The sequence below is a fragment of the Trichoplax adhaerens genome, genomic scaffold (genome assembly GCF_000150275.1).
Source record: "Trichoplax adhaerens TRIADscaffold_30 genomic scaffold, whole genome shotgun sequence".
Classification (NCBI taxonomy): Eukaryota; Metazoa; Placozoa; class Uniplacotomia; order Trichoplacea; family Trichoplacidae; genus Trichoplax; species Trichoplax adhaerens.
The window spans coordinates 148,507-174,223 of record NW_002060970.1 but is presented as its reverse complement, the minus strand read 5'-3'; the positions used below and the strand labels follow the sequence as shown (position 1 = coordinate 174,223).

The 25,717-nt window shown below is 31.8% G+C and overlaps 1 protein-coding gene across 1 annotated transcript; it reads left to right on the top strand.

Moving 5' to 3' along the window:
• Positions 1–3,188: 3,188 nt before the first annotated feature.
• TRIADDRAFT_33101 (uncharacterized protein) lies at positions 3,189–23,780 on the top strand (the record flags this gene model as incomplete). Its single annotated transcript, XM_002117806.1, has 5 exons — positions 3,189–3,302; positions 3,465–3,559; positions 3,690–3,789; positions 4,098–4,248; positions 23,701–23,780. Coding segments are annotated over 5 exons (540 nt in total), but the record flags the coding sequence as incomplete, so codon positions are not given.
• Between the last annotated feature and the right edge of the window lie 1,937 nt (positions 23,781–25,717).

Here is a 25,717-nt window from a genome sequence, read left to right as displayed (position 1 = left end):
GGTCGTGACTGAAGCAGCTACTGAAACTACCTCTGCCGTGGTCACTGCCGAAGCGACGACTAAAGTAACTGCGGAAGCGACCTCCGAATCAACAAGTGAAGCAACTACGGAAGCGACGACACCATCAACGACTGAAGCAACGACTGGAGTAACGGCTGACGTAACTAGAGCATCGTCAAATGCAACAACAGAAGCATTTACAGAAACAAGCACAGGAATTGAGAACACTGTGGCAGCCATAGCGGCTACTAGCCAAGCTGCTACAGACGACGGTAATGAAGTTACCACAGGCAGCAATTTTGCTATGCAAGCAACTACCGATTGGAGTACAGGTACAACTGATGGAAATACTACAGATTTAACAGCAGAAACAACTACGGAAAGCACCTTGGAGGAGACTACCAATGGAACAACAGAAGCGACTACAGAGATGACTTCTGAAGCCACCTCACTGGCTGCCATGGAAACAACCACTGCAAGTGAAAGTGTTATTACTACTGAGGTTACTCAAAATGCAAGCCTATCTCAAGTCTCTACTCCAAAAACGACACAGCCCTCTACAAGATCAACAACAGCCGCTACTACAGATTCAACATCTCCTACCATAACTGTGCCAACCACCAACAAAGCAACAACCGATTTAACCACTAAGGCAACAACTACAGTTTTGGCTGGAACAACGAGCGAAGTAACCAGTAAATCGACTACTAAAGTTACTACTTTGCCAACTACAGCACCATCGACAACGCCATCTACAGCCATGACTACTGTAACTAGCTCCAATACTGCACCATCAAGCACAAGTATCCCCTCCACTAACGCGCCAGTGACTACTCCAATGGCCACCACTAGCGGTATGCGTACTAATGAAAGCTGTGTATTAACATACATTAGCTCATCATGATAGCCAGTTCTACGAATATCTGCCAAACCCAAATTTATAATCGGATATTAAAACTTCTTCATCTGATTAAATTACATTTATCAACTAAAACTTGATTAGAATTTCCATTTGGAAGTTGATCGGTTTATATGCGCATAAAGTTGTATTGCAACGTCAGCATAAATGATATGTTAAGCTCTTCGGTAGCGACAGTGTACTGCATACCTCATAAAATGATTTGAAGGCTACCCGCAGTACCTATTGTAGACTGTGTCATAATGATAGTGTAAAAATATCGATAGGAAATCGCAAGTCATGCTTATTTAAATCGCAATCATTCCATTTCTTCTGATATAGCAGCAGCAAGTACAAGTAGTGCTACAGGTTCAGCAACGACGAAAGTACCTTTCCAAAACCCGGTTTGCTATTGACATTTATGTACTCTTGTGCATTAGAAACAATTTGACCTGATATACCGGTCTATAAACTAACTCGACATGAAATATCAATCGCTAGGTTCCCAATACTAAACCAGTACAGAATGTGACCACAATATTACATATACCACTGGCTTTAGGTAATTCTGCACAAGGTTATTCAGATCCTATGATACAATATTATCAAATGCAATCGCTCGTTGTGGAAGCCATCTTAAAGAATGCCAGTCATCGTGATAAAACTCAATTTGCCTCAGTAAGTATCAATGTTGCTCAAACTACTGACCGCTTACTACGTCTTATCTTTACTGCAAAATTTACTGTTGTTTTGCTATGAAGTCAGTATGAATAACAATTGCAGATTTTCGTCCAATAGCTAGAATGGTCGCCAATTTTTAATCGTTTCAGTTATAAAAATAAATGCATTTTCCTCAACGATTGCAGCCATTATTATTAATGAAAAGTATGACCGCAATGGTCCTGTAAATTATCTTAATTATTAACGCCTTTCTCTAATGACAGGCTTACATTGACCGATTTGACAAAGTATCCGCTTATGCCGCCGGCCATTCGGTATGTTGGAGCTTGATACAGTAATAACAGCTTTACGGAAATAGAGGAGAGCGAAATATCGCTATTATGACAAATTGCTTTCAAAAATAATAATGCAACAATAAATCATTGCAGAATGGTCACACTCATGGAGCACTGGCGACTCAATCTGTTGTCTCCATGGATAAATTAGGTGACAAGTTATCGCCTACATTAAATAATGGAGATAAAATTAATGTTACTAACAGCAAAACTGGTAAGGATTTGAAGCTACATTATCATGTACCATATAATATCTCAAGATAACGCTTAATTACAAGTGTTTTTCGCTAGCGTCCAAGAGTGTAATCTTATGGTAATTCCTTAACTATTTTGATTGCAACAGCTTACGTAGTTGGCGATGTCAACAATACCAACCATACTGTAGACGACTATTATGCATCTTTTCCAATTAATCAGGGTAGTGAACGTTCGGTATCAGTTTATATTTCTAGAGAATCACTTGATCCAGGTAATGATAATTAATAGGAATATTCAATATAATTAGTAGCAATGGAAACTTTTAGGATAGATGTAAATTAGTTGCTTTCAATTCTTATTACGCCTAAAGTATTGGTAATGCGAAAGCGATAGTTTTAGATCAACAAAAATGAGGCGTTATTGCTAAGCTTAAAGTATGTGATCGTAATTTTTAGGTGCAATTGTCAGTGTCAGTGTTGGCGTTCTAAAAGCTCCTAATGAAATATTTGGATATTTCAAGTAATTATACTGTAACACAATAAATAAGAATAAAAAAAACGTATAGGTTACTTGATATGGTGTTTATTGTAGTAATTAAATACCTAATTACGCCTAATAAGATACATAACTATTTTTCTTTAGTGATTCAAGAACCAACTTGTCTTCTATCGTATCTTGCACCGTCTATCCCAAATCGGCTTTTCACGGATACAAAAGACCTTTCATTTATCGTTATGATTATGAACCTAAAGGCAAAAAGCTTAAAACCACTTGCGTATTTTGGAATACTACGCTTAGGTATTCTATTAAAACAGTATTTACTGTAGTCACCCGAATGCTTTGCAAAGGAGCGATTTACTTTCGATCTAGTTTTATTTTTCCCTATTGTATTAACCTTATGATTGCATTTTTGGTAAATACTAATAAATACGTACACATTGATTACTTTAGCGTGCTTAAATGTTAATGCAATGGCTTCAGAATTTGCTGGTTGATACCAAATCTGTGTATAGAAATGCTCAAATCGGTTTAAATATTGTTTTTTTTGAAATGCAAATAGGAAATGGTCGAAAAATGGCTGTTTGATCGTGAATCAATCTGAGACTTATACCGTTTGTTCCTGTAATCACTTAACACATTTTGCCATTATGTTGCAAATAACAGAGGTATTTAGAAATTTTATGTTTAATGTCTGATTTATATCTTACATTTGCAAATTTGCCTACAGTTTCTCTTTATACGTTATGAACGTCATCTCTATCAGTCTAAACTTTAGTACCACATTCCTATATGTATTGAATTTCTTGATTCTTTTGAAGGTGAATTTAACAAAATTTGATCGGGACCTGGAGATTTTACAGTTCATAACATACATTGGAATTGGATTCTCCATTATATCCATGGCAATCACAATTTTTTGTTATACATTTTTAAGGTACATGAGGAAGTAATATTACTTTTAATTCAGATAACTGAAAATGCAATTTACAGTCTTATAGGAAAGGTATAACGTATGGACTTGCATATTTATGAATCATTTTTCTACCGCTAATTATTCGCTTATGGCACGCTTTCAGGCTTAATACTGAACGATTTTTCGTTCATAAAAATTTTATTCTTGCGCTAATACTCGCTCAAATAATGTTAATCATAACGATGAACGCCGCAGAAATCAAGGTTTGACTTTATACTTGCTAATACCATAAAAGTTATGTAGAGAATTCAATATCTTTCAATATAATATATTTCTGACTTTCTTAAAAATATTATCAAATGCTTGTAGTTTTAAAGGAATACACGTACAGAGGTAGTATCTAATTATAGATATAATAAGTTTACTCTGATAATAGTTTGTTTAAAGCTGAATTGATAGAATTGATATCATATCATAATAACCGTGTATCAAAATTTGCGAAGTAATTCAACTTAGTTATTGTTCTTCTGTTATAATTAACCACTTTATCCTTAATGATACTACGATCTAGATATTATGCAAGATATCAGCTCTCTTGCTACATCTTTCTTACTTGGCGTCATTTACTTGGATGTTTGTCGAGGGATTGCACTTGTACTTTGTTATCATTGCTGTCTTTAATCACAAAAGTAAAATTAAGCTATACCTGTGTATTGGATGGGGTATGTTGAACTAAAATTTTGTATCAGATTGATAAATAATTCATTTATTTAAGATAAAGATATGCTCATTAATATTCAGATACACGTATATATATATACATATTAGTGCCTAAAATTCATCCTCAGACACTTCTTAATTCAGGTATACCATGTGTTATTGTTACTTCAACTGCAATTATAAGATGGGATGGCTACGGCAAAGACGCTAGGTAAGTTTTATTCAAGGGTAAATTTTGCATATAAATCATAGATACCATACTGTACTATATTAATATAGTCAGCTCAATGAATTCATACTTCTTTTGGATACCCTAGCAAATAAACTAACATGACCCTCATTTTATTGCGTCTTGCACGTACATATCGTAAAGTAATGATAATCGCACTTTGCATCCAACCAATTGATTGCATTTATACGTATGTAATAGGTGTTGGCTTTCCTACGCAGATGGCATGATCTGGTCTTTCCTTGGCCCAATCATTGGAGTATTAGCGGTTAGTGAAGCTAACTGAATTTAAGACATTGTAGTATTGTTCAATATTACTAAGACTTTTAGTATTCGTAAAACAGTAATTTCCTTTGGATCAGACGTTAGACTACCATAAGGTATGAATCAATTATCTTATTTCTAATCTTCAAAAGGCGAATGCAGTCATCATGGTAGCGGTGATACAAATATCAGTTGCTAAAAGTGGATCCGTTGCTGGCGAAAATGTGACAAAAAACACCACTCTACTAAAAGTCAAGTAAGAGTAGATCTTTTATAAGTGCTTTTTTTGCTTTAATATAATTTGACTGTGAAGTACTTGCCAGGCAAATTCAATCATTAAGTTAGATAACTAGTTTATTCTAATTTCTTTCAAAGATCAATTGTAAAAGCTACCGCAATTTTATTGCCCATTCTTGGTTTGACATGGGTCTTTGGTTTGATACCGCTGACAGAAGAAACCATTATCTTTGCATACTTATTTGTTATATTCAATAGTTTTCAGGTGAATATGGGTTACATACAGGTCTATATTCATTTTAAGATAGTATGTCATTTGAAAGCATCTTAAGCTGCTGCAACAGAATAGAAATAATTCAAAAGCACTACGTATTTAGAAATTATAAACACATATAATTAAAGCATTAATCGCTCAACAAATAGTGGTTCCGGCCTACAAATTTTTCTGTAGTTAGAATACCAGAATTACTGGACAGCGAAAGTCTTTCAAGTCCATCGGATGAGCATTGATTCGTTAATATTAAAAATTTATTTTCTAATTAGGGCCTTTTCATCCTTCTGTTTCATTGCCTACTAAATTCGGAGGTTAGAATACAATCATAAATTGCGTATTCGTAAATGTGCGTATGGCGGAATACTGTATTAAACATAGTCTGCGAAAATCTTGCAGATTTATGTAGAGTGCGTACGACAATATAAATCATATTTTATATCTAGTTTTCTGCTTCATTCCCTTCGTTACTGAATTTCATTTCGTTTCTTACGAATTTGTAAACTAACCTTAGGTTAGACACGCCTTATCTTCAACCATGAGACGAAAGTTTGTAGTTACATCCACCATTAGCAACAGAAAAGGCAAAACTTATTTGGTACGGGTACACTCCATATACTTTTATAAACCTATTTAACTGTAATATATAATCTAAAAGAAATTAAATTAAATTCTCCGAAAATAATTTTAAATCTACAGAAAATAAAATAAAAAACTTTACTGCCGTTTTCGAGAATAGCAGAGCTAAGATATAATTACTTTTTCCATCAATGTCTAACCCGGTATAGTATTATGCAGTTCACATCTAGGATACATAACTCATACCAGTCCACATGCAATACTTAATAAGTTGTTATCAGTAGCGAACATATCTAATATTGGCAAGCAATGACTTCTATTATTTGTAACTAAACTGTCCGTATGTCAGTTATATGGTTTGTCAGAAGTACGGAATTATGGTAATTACGTTAGCTATAATGCTAAATAACCGGATATTCATTGATATTTAATTTGAATACGCAATGTAGCCTAAGTCAACAGCTGTATGTAGCAATATTCTGACTCTTTACTAAGATATTTCAACAGTTAAGTAACTGTTACAATCTTGTATCATCTTTAGCGATCTTTTCGACGGAGAGATATGGATGAAGACAGTCAGAATCAAGTTAGTGGATCAAAGTTCGATACAAGTAAGCATTTTAGACGTGGAGTGTCAGCTACTAAGGTTTATATATATACTTACATATTTTTTCGTTTTGACTATTTGAATAACTGCTGTCTATTTTCCCATATTATAGGTTCATATGTGCCTAGAAAATCACTTAGGCATTCTTTTAGACAAAGTATCAGACACAAATAAAGTGCTAGCTACTATAGATACATTGCGACTATCAATTTTTAATAACATTTAATTGCTAATATAACAATGTATAAGTATGTATTTTAATCTAAATTTTCATCCCGGCTTAATTTCTTAAGGCAATGATACCAACTTTCATTTTTACTACTTTTCGAAAATCTATTCAGTTATTCTGAAATTATCCACATTAAATATATCACTACACGCTACTGTGTAGCGGCTTTTGGTTCTGTTAATAAATTTACTATTATATACAAAATATTAATGTCCGCTTTAAGCAATAGGCAACTTTGATTTCGATTTCATACCTATAACACTTATGGTAACCGATTACGAATAAGCAATTTATTGTGTAGAAAATAGCTGCCATTTGCCCTTGAAAAGAAGTAATGGTGATTAATTTTTAATTTTTGTGTATTGCTGGAGTTGATTTTGTAACATAAGGCACCCAATAGTTGTTATATATATATCCATAATTAGTGCCTTTTTTGTCATTTGAACCTAAAATTCAGGATTAAGTCGTAACAGTTTAAAAATACGCAAATATTTGCGGAACAGAAAGATAACAATAAATATGAGACAAAGAGCTATTGTGTGCAGATTGATAGAATTTTCAATTAGGGTTCAAACATGTGCATATATGTACTTCTGTTGCTAGCGGTGATATAGCAAGGTTTCCATTAAGTGGGACTTTTTGATTTCGTCTATTATTATCGATCATAGCGTCATTCGTGGAATTTTATAAGCTAATCATTTGCGAATCTGGAAAATTTACTAATTGATTTATATAATCATAAGCGACTTGAATACATTGATAAGAAATTTTATTTGTTTAAAAGAGTGCATTAGTAAAATTAGAAGCATCAAGTAACCGGAGTTGATCTATGGTTTCAACTATATAATTTAGGAGATGAGATACAGCTACACAACGTATCCGCAATAGACAAATTCTGCGTTGCTATTACAATGATATAGAATTGCGATTTGGTGCTAAGGTACTGTCTTACCCGTCGAGTAGTTTTGTAGTCGAAGATGAAATAGCAAAGTCTATAATTGTAAGTCTAGACGTGATAGTTAATGCCTTCTCGCAAATCATGTAAAGTAAAAATTACAAATGCACACACTATGTGAATGATAGCGAGCTGGCTTCTACCAATTATTATAATCAAAATTTAAGATCTGAACTTATATATTAGATATCGATTATTTTATGTTTAGAAAGTAATAAGATGATTAAATCCTGGTCCAGGGTAGTTGAATTAGACAGCATTCTTGCTTGAATTAGGATTACGTATGAGCAGTATGTTAAGATTGTTTACTAATACAACAGCTATGTTGGGATAATGTATTCGAAGAAACATACTTTGGTAAAGCTTAATAATTGGATTAGAGTTATTTACAAGCAAGATGGTTACTATATAGATATTAATCGTTCGAGCAATTAAAAAAGTGCTCATGAAAGCCTTGTTGTTACTACCTTTAGTTGAGCACCTATTTGAGAGGTAAAAGACGTTCATGCCAGCGAGCTACGTAAAGACTTTTATTTTGCGTTTCCATGCCACAAAGACTGAATTGTAACAGCCATCTAGGGATGCTTGAGACGTAAAGTATTATAATATTTATCATCGTAGTGACGATAGCAAACTCAAGGCGTAGAGTTTTTGTTATTTAATCAAGTAAAAGAATCATATCTTTTTGCATCGATACATTAATAATAATGAATGAAGAAAGAAAAAGTGGTTGAGTAGTACTGAATTGAGCTAAAATATCCTATAGTTAGGCACACTATAAAATACGCGTATCCCCTATGTTCTATGATTATATCAGTACAGAAATAATATTTGTAGGTAAATCCTACTTAATATTAAGATACGATATAGATTTACTGGATCGACGATGGAGAAGGTGTTACGGTGTTACAGTGTCATTAGGATAGTTTAATAAGTACAGTAGTAGCTAGTATGGAGAATATCCATATTTGTAAAGCTAGCTAAGATAACTAATGCCTTAACGTGGATGTGGTTTGTAAAAGTTCATACATAATTGATATTGATTGTTATTGTGTGATAGATAGCAGCAAGATGATTCAAGGTCTAGTTGATGATAATTGAATTAGACGTAGTAAAGGACTAAAAGTAGAGTCCTTTATAGCTTTTAGTATGTAACTAGTACTATTTTACTATAGAAAATACCTAGAAAGCGATAGTGTCTTTAAGTTTTACCCTGCCAAATCATCATGTCGCCATCTTTTCTTCTTCATTATTTTACAAGGTATTATATAGATTAATATAGAAATAGCCCGAGAGCAATTGCCTAATCTAAAGAAAGGGCGTTTGATCGTCTATTCAAATTGTAAAGGAATTTGACTTTGTAGCAAAACCCTATCCTTAGAGAAAGGGGATTTATAACATGACGATAAAGTACTGTAATGTAGTCTATAATCGTACAGTTACCGTACAATCTGACGCTAAAACATCAACTGTCAATACTCAGCCATACTAATGTCAGAAAAGTAGTCGTGATAGTCATATAAATTTTTTTGATAAGCGATTACTGTGATCTTTATAAAAACCGAATTTTTCGGATTCGGATTTCGGAACCGGTCTGATTTATGTCCGATATAATTTTCCTGTTTTAATTTATGTCCTAATTATAATTTTCTGTTTTAATTTTTGGACTTTTATTCGTGAAAAATATCGTAAGAGTTGATTTTTGAGATTTGGACATTTTGTTATGAATTTGAAACTTTGGAATTTTATGACGTGACTTGAAGTCACATTAGGAGATTTAGTGAGGAAAATAGAAAATAAGATGGAAATTGGCAGAGGTTGTGTTGATTGCTATGTAGTTAGAACGTTGATTTTATGACTAAATCTTGATGTTTAAAGGTTGATTTTTAGACTTTTATAGTGTATTAATGATAGAAATTATGTTAGAAATGAAGTTTGATGTATTTTTATAGTTAGCTTGTTAGTTTTATAGTGTTTTGTAAGGGAATCGTAGGTTAAATTGTGTCTGAACTTTGAATAATTTTTTGTTTTCTTAAATGGTGCAAAGTAGTTTTCTAAAACGGATCTTAAGAGCGATTGGTTAGCAAATGTTTAGTTTGAAATACCTCAGACGGCTCTACGAAGCCTATAAATGATAGTGCAATTAGAAAATTTAGAGAGAGAGTAGAAGAAGATTTTATTTGAAGAACTTGTTGAATTTGAAAGGCCTTCGGGGTCGAATTGTCGTAAGTTAAAACGTTCTTCTTTTTGAAAGGTTGTTTGTTCGTTGGCAGTTTTTAAGTCTGTCATTTATATTAATAATACTTAAAGCTAAGTATTTGTAAGGTTGTTCGGTTCATACTTCTCTCCATGTTTGTTTTGTAATAAATTGTTGTTCGGTTATTTCCCCAAATTTTATTTGGTGTCAAAGTTTTGCTAAGTCGACCGGAGTGGAACGAAAGTAGAATCAAAGTTTGTTGAAGTTTTGTAGCTTGATCTCTACACTTTTCATTTCATTACATAGACAACCTACGAGCTTAGATTAAGATTAAGTATGTGTATGTCGCGACTGCTAGACTAGCATCGCTAGATAATATTGTTCTTAAGGATTAATATCCTTAACTATGCATAGTTGTTACCGTTATCTTGTATTGCTGTACCGGTAAATGATAAATTAATGTTGTACAGTACAAGTATGTTTATTAGTCAATAGTGTTATACTGAAAAATGATATCTCAAGAATGTTATCGCAATGTTAGAGAGGTTATGCATATTCATGCCAATGTTAGAGTATATAAATGAGGCGCTTTTACTATCTTGGGGAGTCGGTTCGAGTGTGACTTAGTAAGTTGGTTAGTTGTAGTTAATAAAGGTCGATTTCAACCACCGATAGAAAAGAAAAGAAATTTATTTGTAGTTGGCTCAGCAGAAATTCCGCGCGCTTCCGTAAATTCGTAAAGATCAAACTGAGTCACAACAGAGTAAGAGATTCAAAATATTTACTGATAGAAAAACTATGTAATGAATATCTCAGTTTGAGATGTTTCTTCTAGTAAGGTATAATAATACTGTTGTTGTTTACAAATTAGACGGTTCCTATATAAACGGGAACATTCGAGTTGAGTGATGTGGTAAAAAGTTGTAGATGTATCTTTGCTAATAAAAGTTTCATCTTTACAGTATTTTGCTGTATGTGTTTAACGTTAAGTAAAAGGAAGTTTAAGTCAGCAGCTACTTATAGACTTTTACTGTACGTTACCTAGTCGCAGAAGTGAAATTGTGACAGAAGGATACCTATTTTATATTTTCTCCTCATATCACAACCTCGGTCTTGATAGCCCTATTCACTAAGGATTATTTCAGCAATTAATTAACAGCTGGGCGATAATCGCAACCGATATACATACCATTCCATTGATATCACGTGCTTATAGTTATACGTGTACTGGATTTAAATTATACAATTTTGTGTGCAAATAAACTTTAAAGATAAATATTATACTTAAAGCTATATTACATTTATCATATAGTCTCCTGCCCCAACAGACAGACCTATTACTCAAATTACTAAAATATAATCGATATCATGAAGAGATACGGTTGCCGTTAATCATGCTACAATTATAGTAGACATAATTAATTAAGAAGCTACATTTATTATGCTAACGTTAGTACAATATTAAGGTAAATTTGAAAGTTACTGCAGAAATTTAGCACAAACAAAACAATGATACTTTGTTGCTGTACTTTATTATTACCATAGGTAAGTTATGATTTGAAATAATTTTGATTGACAATTTCAGCGTGACATATTCACCTGATGATAGCAGTGAAAGCATATTAATTGGCAAATTAGGTTGATTACAATAATATGCACGTATATAGGCTGTCTTATTATTTTCATGCATAGATTACACCCTCATATTTCAAAAACAAGAAAGAATATTCCTTTAAACACAACACTTACACGTAGATACGTTAACTGTAAAGCAAGTACAGTATACGGGTACAAGTAAAGTGAAATTTTACATTTGATTATTCTCGGATCTAATTAGAATTACTCCTCAAATTTAATATTAACTTATGGAATTTGGTATATGTAATAAAAATAAAATCAATCCAACTTAAATATAGCTTTTTAAACTCTAGTAACTACCGTGATATTATTCATCAAGATATTTTGGTATTGTTACCAATTTTTAAATTATAATGATGTATTTAATTTATAAGCTGATTCATCATTTTTAGGATTAGATTCTGATCGGAATATAATGTTATTGTAACTGCAAGCTGTAAATATCTAAGAGTAAAATCAAACACCCTTGCATGGCTTTTACTAATGCAATTAAAATAGGAGAATGCTATTCCATTCGTAAAGGAATCGTTACAATCATATATTTCATTCGCAATGAAATATCCATTTAGTCTACATCGGGTATAACGACTAAGAAACTTTAAATTATTTGACCAACTTTATAGGATAATTAATTTTACTTATTAAAATTACCCTATAACAGCTACAAGACTAGTTTACAAGATAATTTACCCATTTGTTTCTAAGCCTTCTTTCTTTACGAAATGGGCGATGTTGACAAAGTTTGCTATTTGGAGCAAAGCAATACGTAATATAAACGGCTAAATATTATTGTTTATTATTTACACACGGTAATATCGAGATTACAGTAGAATTATCTACGTTGGGATAATTTTGTTGATTTACCCTTATATGAAGAGTTTCTAATTTAGAATATATTGTAAGCTGATAATTTTGTACTAGTCATTTGATGGCTATGTTCGTAAATACTGTTGGCTTCATTAGGTAGCAGTAGATAAAATTTGCTTTTGATTCATTATCAGGTTTCAACGTTAATATTACTAACTAGGATGTCTTTGCTATTGTAAAGGAGTATATAAATGCGATAAATAGTGTAATAAAGTTGGCTCTTATGATTAGTGTTTAACGTAAGATACGAGGCGTCTAAGTCTTTTTGTAGTCTACTAGTATAAGAAAAGTGTTCCTGAAAGAGTAGATACTGCTCCCTGATACGTAGTTCAGGGAATCGACTGATTGATTGTGGATTACGTTATCTTATTGCAATGCTGTTTTGTAACAATGAGATAATCTTTATTAGATATAATGTCATATGCCTTTCTTTACAATTAAGATTTAATAATATCGTTAGCTTATGAAATTTTAATTTCCAATAGTAAAATCAAAGATTATTAGATTAACTATGAAATCATATTATGTGTTTAATTTGTAACAATTACGAGGTATTCTAATTTAAAATTAAAATAGTAAAATATTTTTTTCCTTGTAAATTATAAATTCTTACAGGCAACTTTCTAAATTTTATGGTTAGTAACTACTATCACGGCCATAAAATTGAGTTACATGCATAATAATTATATAATTAATTATTAGACCTTCTATGAATGATTATCAAATTGGATTAGTACAAACTTTCTATTAGATCCGCTTGAAAATAGTTACTAAGTAACATCTTTGGTCAACTCCTTCAAATCTTATTAAAAGTGTATTACCGGAATAGTACTTTCAAAATGGCCTTTATCACTGAAACTACCAAGCTTCAATCGTTTTACAATATCCTGCACATTATGCATTATTTTGGTATTATTTATTATGAATCATTCATGCGTTTGTATTATAAGGCTGAAAGGTGTTTATTCTTAATTTTATTCTTATTTATAGTGTAAATTATTTGCTTAATTAAAATTAATCAATAGTAATTAACATATTATAATTACTTCTATACATTTATAGATGTAAGCATTGTAATTATCACGTGCTTCATCTCAGAAATATTTTGATTAAACACACAGTTGCCTGTATTGTGATTTACGCAACTCCTGTTTGAGTAAATAGGCGACAAAAAGCAATCATTTGGCTATTCATAGTTCCAACATTACAGTATATATATATATATGTATGCACGTATACATCTAGAATTAGTTTACTGCAATAGTAAGTTCTTGATATTGATTTTCTTACAACATTTTACAAAGTTGAAAAAAATCATGACTCGACGTTTCTATCGCTATAATTTCCTACACTTTTGGGTAAGTTACAAAGTAATCATTAGCTGTCACAATTTCACTTCTGCGACTAGGTAACGTACAGTAAAAGTCTATAAGTTGCTGCTGACTTAAACTTCCTTTTACTTAACGTTTAACACACACAGCAAAATACTGTAAAGATAAAACTTTTATTAGCAAAGATACATCTACAACTTTTTACTATACCACTCAACTCAAATGTTCCCGTTTATATAGGAACCGTCTAATTTGCAAACAACAACAGTATTATTATTATACCTTACTAGAAGAAACATCTCAAACTGAGATATTCGTTACATAGCTTTTCTATCAGTAAATATTTTGAATCTCTTACTCATACTTAATCTTAATCTAAGCTCGTAGGTTGTCTAATTCAGTTATCATCAACTAGAACTTGAATCATCTTACTGCTATCTATCACACAATAACAATCAATATCAATTATGTATGAAATTTTACAAACCACATCCACGTTAAGGCATTACTTATCTTAGCTAGCACTACAAATATGGATATTCTTCATACTTGCTCCTACTGTACTTATTAAACTATCCTAATGACAAGGCAACACCGTAGCATTAGCAAATTCAGCTTCAAAATAATCTATTTACGCACGATAATCAAGTATTCGAATTATACTGGTTTTACTTTAAAGAAGTTTATAGGCCATCAATTGACCGGCATAAAAAATTTTACGTGCATATTTTCATGTCTTTGCATTGCCTATTCCAAATTGATTAACAATTAATACTAATTCTAATACACATACAGATATTTATATTTTACCTTGGTTCTTGTCACCGGCTCATTTCTGCTTCGAACTGTAAGTTATTGCCTGTATTGCATTCTTTGCATAACTCAAATGAGTTGACATTTAAAATTAAAGTTATTACAACCTGACATGTAAAATATTTGACCAACACCAATTGTGATAATCCTGATTATAACTTTATTGCAGTCTTCTAATATCAATTGCTATGGCATCTACGCTATATATCAATGGTAGCATTAACATTCACTATGATATTACAGCTTTGATGATATTATTACAATTCTAGTTGTATAAGATATTTGATAGATAATTGTATAGTTGTTTAATGGATGCAAGAGTGCTTTCAAGCATTCAACAAGTGATATTTTATATTTTCAATTTATTTCTAGAACAAGTTTCGATTCTGTGATTTTCTATTTTAGGATATCTTTCAATTTAGTGGAGCAAACAATTAGCCCTAGTATCTTTGCACTTCAATCTTAACTCGGCTTAAAATTAAATTTAATTAACGGATGTACCTAAGAGAAAATCAAATTAAATCTTCCCATAAATTCATTTTCAAATAGTACAAGGACACAAATCACAACTGTCATCATTTTACACCTAGAATTAGGAGCGCCTTGCAGAGATAAAATAATGTCTATTTTAGAGTATTTTGCTATAAGGTATAAGTATTATTACGGCACTTTGGAATGAAGGGATTCGTAAAAAAGTGAGAGATAAAATAGAAAAAAATTAAAAGTTAATTCATCAACTTTATTCACTTTAGCTGATGATTTTCCTACATTAAATTGTATAGAATATATTAATTAAACTTCGTTACGAAGTGAAGACATTCAAGAAAGAATAATTGATCTATAGATCCTTTCAAATTCATGAAGTACCATCATAGCCAGTAAAATAGCTCAACAACCATGTCATTACCTTACTACAGGCGAGCTAGACAGTAACATTCTTCCCATGAAACTTGTGCTTATCTCGCTTTTGTTAGTTTTGTCTCAAAAATTTGAAGTATCACAGAATGGTTACTTAGTAACCCGTTGAAGGATTGATAATTAAGAATAAAAGTATGCGTCGGCTCCATTTTGTCGTTATCAACTTGAATCAAAGCTTTTAGACGATTATTTTTTATTATCAACCAAATACAAAACGACCTGAAAACTACAATTGTTGCAATTCTAAATGCAATGGACTGTACAATGTAATTGAATAGATTACCTGCACAAACCTCCAGCATGGACAGCTTCAAAAGAAATGAAAACTATTAGCATCTAGCTGAAATCATGAAAGCACTCTACTGTTATTTAACTCATCTAATTTTCTATCTTCTATTTCATGACAGAAGAAGCTTTGTATGATTATCCAGCTGGCAGTAGCTTTAGGGCTTTTTAATAGTTTAATACAAAGCGATTACTTAATAGCTAGAACCTACTCATGTCAAGATACAGTAATATCCTAAATCTTCAACAGAATTCAGTCTGGTATGTATTCGTGATTGGAGTAGCTTAGTCAGAACCTACATGGCATGCAATTCAATGTAAATTTACTAATGGCGGTAAACTATAGTCCAATTTAGTCGCTTATTACGTAGCTAGTATTTTTTAATTTGAGCATAACAAAATACAGTAATATCTGGAGCCTACTAAAGAGTTCATTTCGGTACGCACTCGTATTCATGATTGGAGTAACTTTGTCAGAACCTAAGCGCCATAATATTCAATGTAAATTTACTAATGACGTTAATCTATAGCGCAGTTTAGTGTCTAATTACAAAGCTATTGATTTGTTTGGTTTGAATATAACAAGACGGAGTAATATCTCGAGCCTTCTATAAAGTACATTTTGGCACATGTTCGTAATTAGAGTAGCTTTATAAGAATCGACGTGTCATGCTATTCAATGCAAATTTACAGACGGCGGTAAACTATAGAGCGGTTTAGTAATTTATTACAAAACTATTGTTGTTTGTTATTTGATTTGAGCATCAAAAGATATAGTAACATCTAGAACCTACTACATGCTTCTTTTGGGATATATTCATGATTGGAGTAGCTTTGTCAGAAACCTGTTACTGCTTGTAACTGTATTGCTGCTTTCTTCATTATATAGTTATCACTTTATAATTTGAACAAATCAAAATCTAGTAATATCTAGCTAGACCCTACTACAGCGTTCATTTTTGTATATAGTGTATTCATGTTTAGAGTAGTTTTATTGGAAATCCGTGAGCTGGTGTACATGAACAGTTATGAAGCTTAAAATTAGCAGTTGCAAATAGTCAACCGATAGGGTAGACTGTGCTCGATCATTTCTAAAATATAAATTAAAATTTTCTGCAAGTGGTTAGAAATTTCCGAATCCTTAAAAATGTGTAGGAAGCAAATCTACTAATTCGTCACAAATACTATGAATAGGACGTAGATATTGCATAAAAGATCGAAGGAAATACGTTTCTAATTATTACGAAAAGCTGCCAGTAGAATCTCTTCCTGTGTGATGAAGTAATGTCGATAATTAAATAATATTGACTTCAGACTATGAGTTTCTCGTATAAAGGCGATTTTTATAATGGGCTTTGTAAATAGCATGATTCATCGATTGGCATATCGTCAGTTGACAAATGAAAACAATAAATTACAATCAAAATTAACCCTTTGAATCGTATGCATTAAATTAAGGGATCAAAGCATACCTTTCATTCCATAGTGCTAAAAGTTTTAGTACTGATCAGCTGTTTGCTTCACTTTTACCAACATTTAATGACTGCATAAGATTTTACTAATAGGTAATCCTGCATATTACTATAATATAGTTGGTGAATTTAATTGCAATTCGGTTTGAGAACCATTTACATGATGTGCCATAATCTAATAGGAGGATATTCTAAAAATAATTAATTCTATTTCTGATGTGGTACGGTACGTAATAATGCTTTTCAATACTATCTTGGTATTAAAAATGATAGCTTTTACACCTTATCCCTATGGCTTACAAGCTGGAGATGCTTTTTTTGGAAATGCAGATGATGAACTTGCTGCCTTTCCTTTAAAGAAGAATATCAATTTCATCAATTCATGCTTTAAACAGTTATATGTAAGATGCAACATTTCAATAATTATTGCTATTTTATATAAATTCATCATAAGTATTAGAAAATAATGAAGATGTTCCTGTAGATAGGTCCATAGTAAACAATTTCCGTCTTGGATATCTATTGTTTATGTTCTAAAAAAATTTTACTGCTAAAATTTAGGTCTCTGTCAATGGCTATGTTTGCCTGGGAAAAAAGTATAAAACCATCTATCCGTCAGTATTTCCTTCACCGAAAGATATTCCGATCATAGCTCCATTCTTTGCTGACGCGGATGCTCGTGGTTATAAGTCCTCCGGAATTTACATGCAAGAGTATCTCTTACTGGAAAATTCTACACAAACAAATAAAGTCTTACAAAGGGCAACCAACGATATAGCTCACTTTCAAACGTATGTCAAAAATAATCCAAGCAGCAACACGTATGGTGTATTCAATAATATCGTCAATCGATTTCAAGCAAACCATGTTATAGTCATTACTTGGCATGGTTTATTACCTTCTCCTTATACCTATTATGTTGCAGCTAATACGGTAAATGTTCTATTTTAAGCTATTAAAAGAAACAATTACTTTAAACACCGAATGCAAACTTGATGCAATTAGATTTACTTGAATAAGCATAATGCGATAGTAATACTAATATTCAAGTTCCGCCATGCTACAATTAGTATTATATTAGTATAGGTATAATGCAGCTTTGCCCTTAATTAAAGAATTTTAACTAAAACATCCTCAAACTTTTCTGCCACTTTAGACCAATACCTTTCAACTGATATTAATTTCCAATGGTGTTAATTTATTCTCAATATTTCACTTCGATATTGGTAAAATGTTATGGTATAGAGTGAGTATTCAACGTCCTACTAGCGGTTACTCCTTTGGTGTTACACCTTACTATCATGAAATCAGCTATTCTCGATCGACCACAATGTTAAGGATTGATCGCTATAATGGAAACTTTGGCCTAAAATCGACTTGGGCCTTTCGATTAGATAACTCGTTAACTAATTCATCTTATTTTACAAATGGAGGTTTGAAAAGTATTTTCTCTACTTAGATATTTTGTGTGTATGACTATTTAATGGATAGTTAGAAATTGCTGAATCACTTATCAATTTTTTTTAATTTCTGTAGATATCGACGAGTGCTTAAGCAACGCATGTACTGGTAGTTCTTGTGTTCCAATACCAAATAATTCTAATTGTACTTGTGAAGGTAGTTTTCAAATAAATTTCATTACTGCATAAAATCCTGCCTTAGTCATGATCGAATATTGAAATTATTATTTATTAAATGATGCTAAAATAATTGAGAACGGAACGAATTCAAAATATTAATTCAATTTATAGAAAATAATATTTGCTTGCCTAATCCGTGTATACACGGTAAATGTAATAAGACTAAAGAGGAATATTCATGTAATTGCAATCCTGGATGGACTGGAAAAAACTGCGATACCGGTTTGTGCCATCTTAAATCGGTTAAATATTTCGAATAATTGGAATGAGTGGCAAATTCTTTCCATGTCTATAGACTAGTATCTCCAAGTTGCATAAGTCCGACATAATATTTTCTTTCTAAATCTTCTTATAATAGATATTGATGAATGCAAAATTACCAGTTCTTGCTCAGCAGATGCTAGCTGTACAAACGTACCTGGTTCATTTCGATGCCAGTGTAGGGAAGGCTACCACGGCAATGGTACTTACTGCGAAGGTTAGAATGAACAACGCTTCAAAATAGTCACATCGACATCGATTCGAGGATTGATTAAAGCCTTAACCTATCCTTACTTTCTTATGGTTTGTAGATTTCTATACTATTATTTACGAGGAGACCGTACACGGTAGCGGAAGAGATGATGTTGTAAGCTTACCATTAAAGGATGAAATCCCAATCGAAGGGTCATGTTATAAAAATCTCTACGTAGGTTTCAATTTTTCGGTGTAATGAAATCGTACTAACTCTAGATTGAGTGTTTTCGAGTGATTATTTATCGATTTTCATTTTACATCAATGATCTTAGATATCGGTCAATGGATATGTCAGCTTTGGCAAGAAATATGAAAATCCTTATCCGTTAACCTTTCCTTCTCCTAAAAATATCCCCATAATAGCTCCGTTTTATTCTGATGCTGATGCTCGAGGATATAAGACATCTGGCATCCTTATGCACGAATATACTCTTAAAGATCAATCAGCATTAGCTAAAGGAATATTTAAAAGAGCTGCCAACGATGTTGCTGCTTTACAAGATTATATGCGTGCTAATCCTAGTTCAACAAATTATGGATTGTTTAACAGGACTGTTGATAGCTTTAACGTTAGCCAGGTGGTTATCATTACATGGCAAGACTTGCTACCAGCGCCCTATAATTATTACGTTAATCTGAGAACGGTACGAAGGCAATAATCAATATCTATCAGGACTATCAATGGCGATATTCTACCATTTTAAAACTGTAAATCCAATTTAAAATCATTTCTTTACTTATGTAGACGAACACATTTCAGCTAATTCTTATATCCAATGGAGTTAATCTATTTGGATTTTTCCTGTATAAAATTGGCGGTATGCTATGGTATAAAGTTAGTATTAGGAGACCAGCTTGTGGCTATTCTTTTGGAGTAGCGCCTTACTTTTACGAAATTCCATACGCACGATCAACTACCATGCTCCGAATAGATCGTTTCAAGGGTAATTTTGGTCAAAAATCAATCTGGGGTTTCCGGCTCGATAATCCCGACAATAGCTCTATGACTTTTAATATTGGAGGTATAGACTGAAATAGTATCATGCAACATCTAAGTTACGAAAATAAACCGAAATATCACTATTAGCTGTAGTATTTATGGCATATACGATATATAATATAGCAAAGTCCAACTTTGCTTTAATGTCACGATCACATTCTAACCTTATAAATCGATTTTTAGCGTGTACCCCCAGCAAGCCAGTGACTTTTTCGATCGTAAACGGTAAGGTTACTTACAACTTCTATTTTTAGTAACTATTAATCTAATATCCTACGCCCAACGTAGAGTAGATTAAGATCTACTGATTTTAAATGATCACTTACAATCTTAACAGGAACAAGTATTCCCTCAGCTATCTTGACAGGAAATGTAAGTCAAGTAACGAGTTTCTAATTGTATGCTTTCTCGTTAGTACCAGCCCTTGTAGAAAGCCAAAGATTTAGAATTAATGATGGTTAGGGAGATACAGTAATATATTTAACGACAAACTTTTTATTGTGCTATTTTAGTCAATATAAGCTTTAATAACTTGCAAATATTGTCATCGAAAATCCAGAACTCTCTATAGTACAGATACATTTACTAAAATCGAAGTCATAACATTAACTTTTTTGAGGGAAGGAAAAATACATTTCTTAATAGAGCTATTCTTTCCATTATACACTTTAGAACACAATTTCTGTTCAAACGGGAATCATCTTATTGCAACAAAACACCATAAGCGATAATCCAGCTGTTCTGAGTCAGGAAATGAACCATCTGGAAGAAATTTTAGCCAGAACTCAAATTCAGAACACATCTTTAGCCTACAAAACTAAATTTACAGAAGTAAGCTAATATAAACATGAAGGTGTTAAAAGCTAGGAATACTCTTCAATTGCAATATATTTTGAGAATATAGTTTCATTTGTCTACTGTACTGAATAATTGGAGTATCATCTGTTAGTATTCTAACATCAGATTGAATTAAGGTAAATCTTACTAAACGCCTTCAAGATTCTCTATTCGTACTCATGCATTAAAAAATCAGTCTAATTTATTTACATGTGCCGGTACTGCGTTAGTAAGCACAATTTAACGAACATGCATAGAGTTCACCAAGTAAGACATTATTATGTCGAGCGAGTTTTATTAAATGTTCATATTTTATTATTACCTTTCTAAAGGTTTATTATCGAGAATTAGGGAAAATTTCTCTTAAAGTTGCAAGTATACCGGTTCGTTGAAATAAATTAAAATTAATTTAAAAATTTACTATTAAATTTATCAATATAGCTCACTTAATAATTGTTATCTATTTTAAAAAGTGCTAAATGTAGAGGTAGTATTAACTATGAATGTTATTGTACTAATTTGATAGGATCCAACGATTAAGAATCAGCTGTTTACAACAGCAGTTACAGCTTCAGATGATTTGCAAGCTAAAATAGCGAAAACTCTTCGAGTTGGACAAGAAATCGTGATTAAATCGGAAATAATAGGCAATTACTGTTAATTCAAATAGCAGTATATTTATTTTTAATTTTTACCCATTTTCAGAATTTTAATTCTCTTATAAAAATATCTTGATTCAATTAGAATTGCATATTTCCGCCATTCAGCCTGATTCTACATTTGAAGGATATAGAGCAAAACTGGTCGCAAATAATACTTCGGACAAAAGCATCAACTTAAATTTATCGAATAGGTCAATAAGCACAGGTAAGGCAGTCTAGCAACAGATGTTTACATTTTTCTTAACAATTTGAATAACTCTTACTATAGCAGAGATGAAGTATCCTTTTGCTGAAAGTTTAAATTAAAATCATAGTTGGAAATTGAAAAAGGTACTAGAGAGCTTCACATTTAATGCTTGCTTTAGGTTCCAAAGTTGTAATCAGCGTCGGCCTTATGCCAACATTAAATCAAGTTTTCACCAATACAAGGTTTGATAATTAATAGGGTTGAACCAACTTCTATGTATCTAGTGTTAGCAAATTTAAAAGCTTTTAATCATTAAATTATCATTTTGGTTAATTTTACACTGCAGAAATTTATCGGCTATTATTTCATGTACGGTCTATCCTAAATCGGCATTTAACGGAAATGAAAGAGAATTTCGCTACCGATTTGATCATGAATCAGCGAATGAATCATCCAATTTTACTTGCGTATTTTGGAATCTAACACTTAGGTTCGATTTAGAGTCATTTTACAATTTTTAATCTTTTTAAAACTTGCGATACCGATCAGATAGCTACAGATTTCTCCTTCATGAAGTATATTGAATATTGTTCTCAATATAATAATAACCTAACAATTCCATGGCTTGGAATAGATTAATAGTGCTATTTACTGCAGAGTATTTAATTTTAGGAAGCATGAATGAAAAAATACTGAAATGTTTAATTATCTTGATATGCTTTATTTAAATTTCTTCTCGGCAGTAAATGGTCCTCTCAAGGATGTCATGTGGCTGAAAGAGCCGCAAATTATACAGTTTGTTCTTGCAATCATTTGACCCATTTTGCTTTACAGCGACATAATATTAAGGTATATTATTTTATAAAGTCGTTTTGCGCAGTATTTAATTGATAATATACAGTTTAGCTATAGTATATAGTAAGTGAATTGAATGTGATTTAAAAGCTCTTGAATAAGTTCTAAAGGTAGTAACTATCTTTTAGACTGAAATAATAGAACCATGTGGAAAATTAAAAGCTTTACGGATCTTGGCATATGTCTTTGTTGGTGCCTCCATCATTATTCTCATAGTGACCTTAGTCACTTATTTATATCTAAGGTTTGAAATATGATTAGCATATGGATTAGATATTATAAGCATTTGTAAAATAGAAATCCGAAGAAATTTCATATTAACGTTATATTTTTTCCAATCTATCTTTAGTCTAAATACTGAAAGATCTTTGATTCAAAAGAATCTGATCGTAGCCATTTTAATCGCTCAAATGTCCTTAATTTTGGGAATTAGTACATCTAAAGGGCAGGTAAGCAGCTATTAATTTTAAAACGTATAGATACTACACAATACTTGTAAAGATAAAGTTCTATTTTGGAAAATAATATCAAAATATACGATAATTTATGTAACAGATTTAGTTTCAATATTTATAAAGCAATGGAGCTAATTGAATCCAACTTTATTAAATAGGTATTGTGCAAGATATCGACCATCTTGTTTCACCTATTTTATTTGGCTTCCTTAACTTGGATATCAGTCGAAGGCTTATACTTCTACTTTATGATAACGGCAGCTATTTATCAACGTAATAAATCGAGGTTTTATTTTATAATTGGATGGGGTAAGTCTTTAACGCAAGTTTGAATATTTAACGACTTTTCGTAGGTTCTGTTCTTTAAATGATAAGCTTAAGTGTACTTTTCTATCAACCATGAATTTAAGGTATACCAACACTAATAGTAGGAATAACCGTCGCTACTCATATTAATCAATATGGCTTGGATGAAGGGTTATTACTTTAATCTGCATAGATTTCGTAGTATTTAACATTTTCTACTTTTCAATTTAATTTTCTTAACATTTTAATTAAACGCGATATACTTGAATAAGTATATCTCATTCATTTATGGGCATTTTTATTTTTCAGGTGCTGGATATCTTACAATAGTAGCATGTTTTTGGCACTCTTTACTCCAATATTGATCTTAACTTTGGTATTTATTATGAATTTATGATCATTTAGCTTGAAAATGTTAAAAATTGCTGAATGTTCAAAACTTGTGTAATTGTGAAGGTATTAATACATAATTTGCATCTTATAGGCAAATAGCATCATTTTCCTGGTAGTGCTAAGGAAGCTAATCATTAAACGCGCTTCAATCACATCGGAAAATGTGACTAAAAATGATAAACTGATTAAAATCAAGTATGTTTGTCTATTTTTTAATTTAAGACTGCTGCTTTCTACTAGTTGACCCTTAGTTTTTTACCTATGTAATTAATTGAAAATGCTGTTGATAAATAATTAATATATCAGCAAAACTAGTCCGAAATATTAGGTCTTGCCATTAAAAAGTATGATAATCGAAATAAGATAGCTATTAGAGGCTCTTGGCTGAAAAAATTTTAATTACTAGAGCTCATAGATTTACGATGATGGTGCTAAGTTTAGGCTTTCATTTATCACAGTATTGCGTACCATTTAAATTGTAACCTTAATGGAATATCGATGTTGTAGGAAAATTCACTAATACGAGTATTTCTCCATTCTGACTACTTATAGCAACAGGCTAATTAAAATAATTAGAAAGATATCTTACACCACTTTATTTGTATTTCTGCTCTTGCATACAGATATTTCTAAATCAAATCTGTTTGCATTAGCCCGCTTCTATTCCATAGAACCGCACCTTTTACAACATCAGATTACTATTAGAGTAGTTTAACGTTGTCATAATTTATATTCTTAATATGAGAATCCATTCATCGGATAAGTTTAACTTATAATTTCGGAAACGTTGTTATTTAGGTCTGAATTTAAGGCTGCAGCCGTTTTATGGTCAATACTTGTATTATCGTGGTGTTTAGGGATAATTCCAATTGGATACAACCCTACCGCTTACAGTTATTTGTTTATCATATTCAATTCGTTACAGGTACTCTATATTTCTGCTGCTTAACGATTAATTTATATAAAGTAACATTCATAGATCGCTTCATGGATATACCAGGAATTATAGTATTTAAATACTGACTAAATCATATTTAGATTTGCAAACATTATGCTGTAGTATACATAATTTTATAGGTTTCGATATCATAGCTATCAAAAGCATTAAATCATCTTAAATAAGCATTTCAATGTTTTCTAGGGTCTTCACATCTTGATATTTAGCTGCCTTCTAAATCGTGAGGTAAGAAAGCGTATATTACATAGCTGGTAAATAATTTCAGCACATTGAATGGATTATATTTCTGATTTGTGACAGTTATAGTTTCTTTCTTAAACAACACTTTAGTACAATCTTTAAATTGATCTATTACTTTAGGTTAAAAGTGCATGGGTAGCAACCAGAAGGAAGGCAATATTAGTAACTAGCCAGAAAATGAACTCCGGCCGAGCAAACTCCGATGTAAGCTTTAGTGATAAAATCTTTTTGTCAAGACTGTAACTTTGAATATCTTTCTAAAACATAATTGGAAAAATAGAGGAAAGATATTTATAATAGTATAGTAATACAATACAAATTAATTATGGGCAAATAACTTCGATTTTGAGATACCTATGCTAATTTGTTCTCTGCTAGAATATGAAAGATCCTAATACATCCGCTTCTAGGAGCAAAGGCCCTTTCTATGTCAAATTATCATCTTGAATTCTATAAGTACAGCAAATTGTTGAACATACTTGATAGCTTTTCAAGTGTAATCTACCCTAATTCATCTATTATTGTGAGCT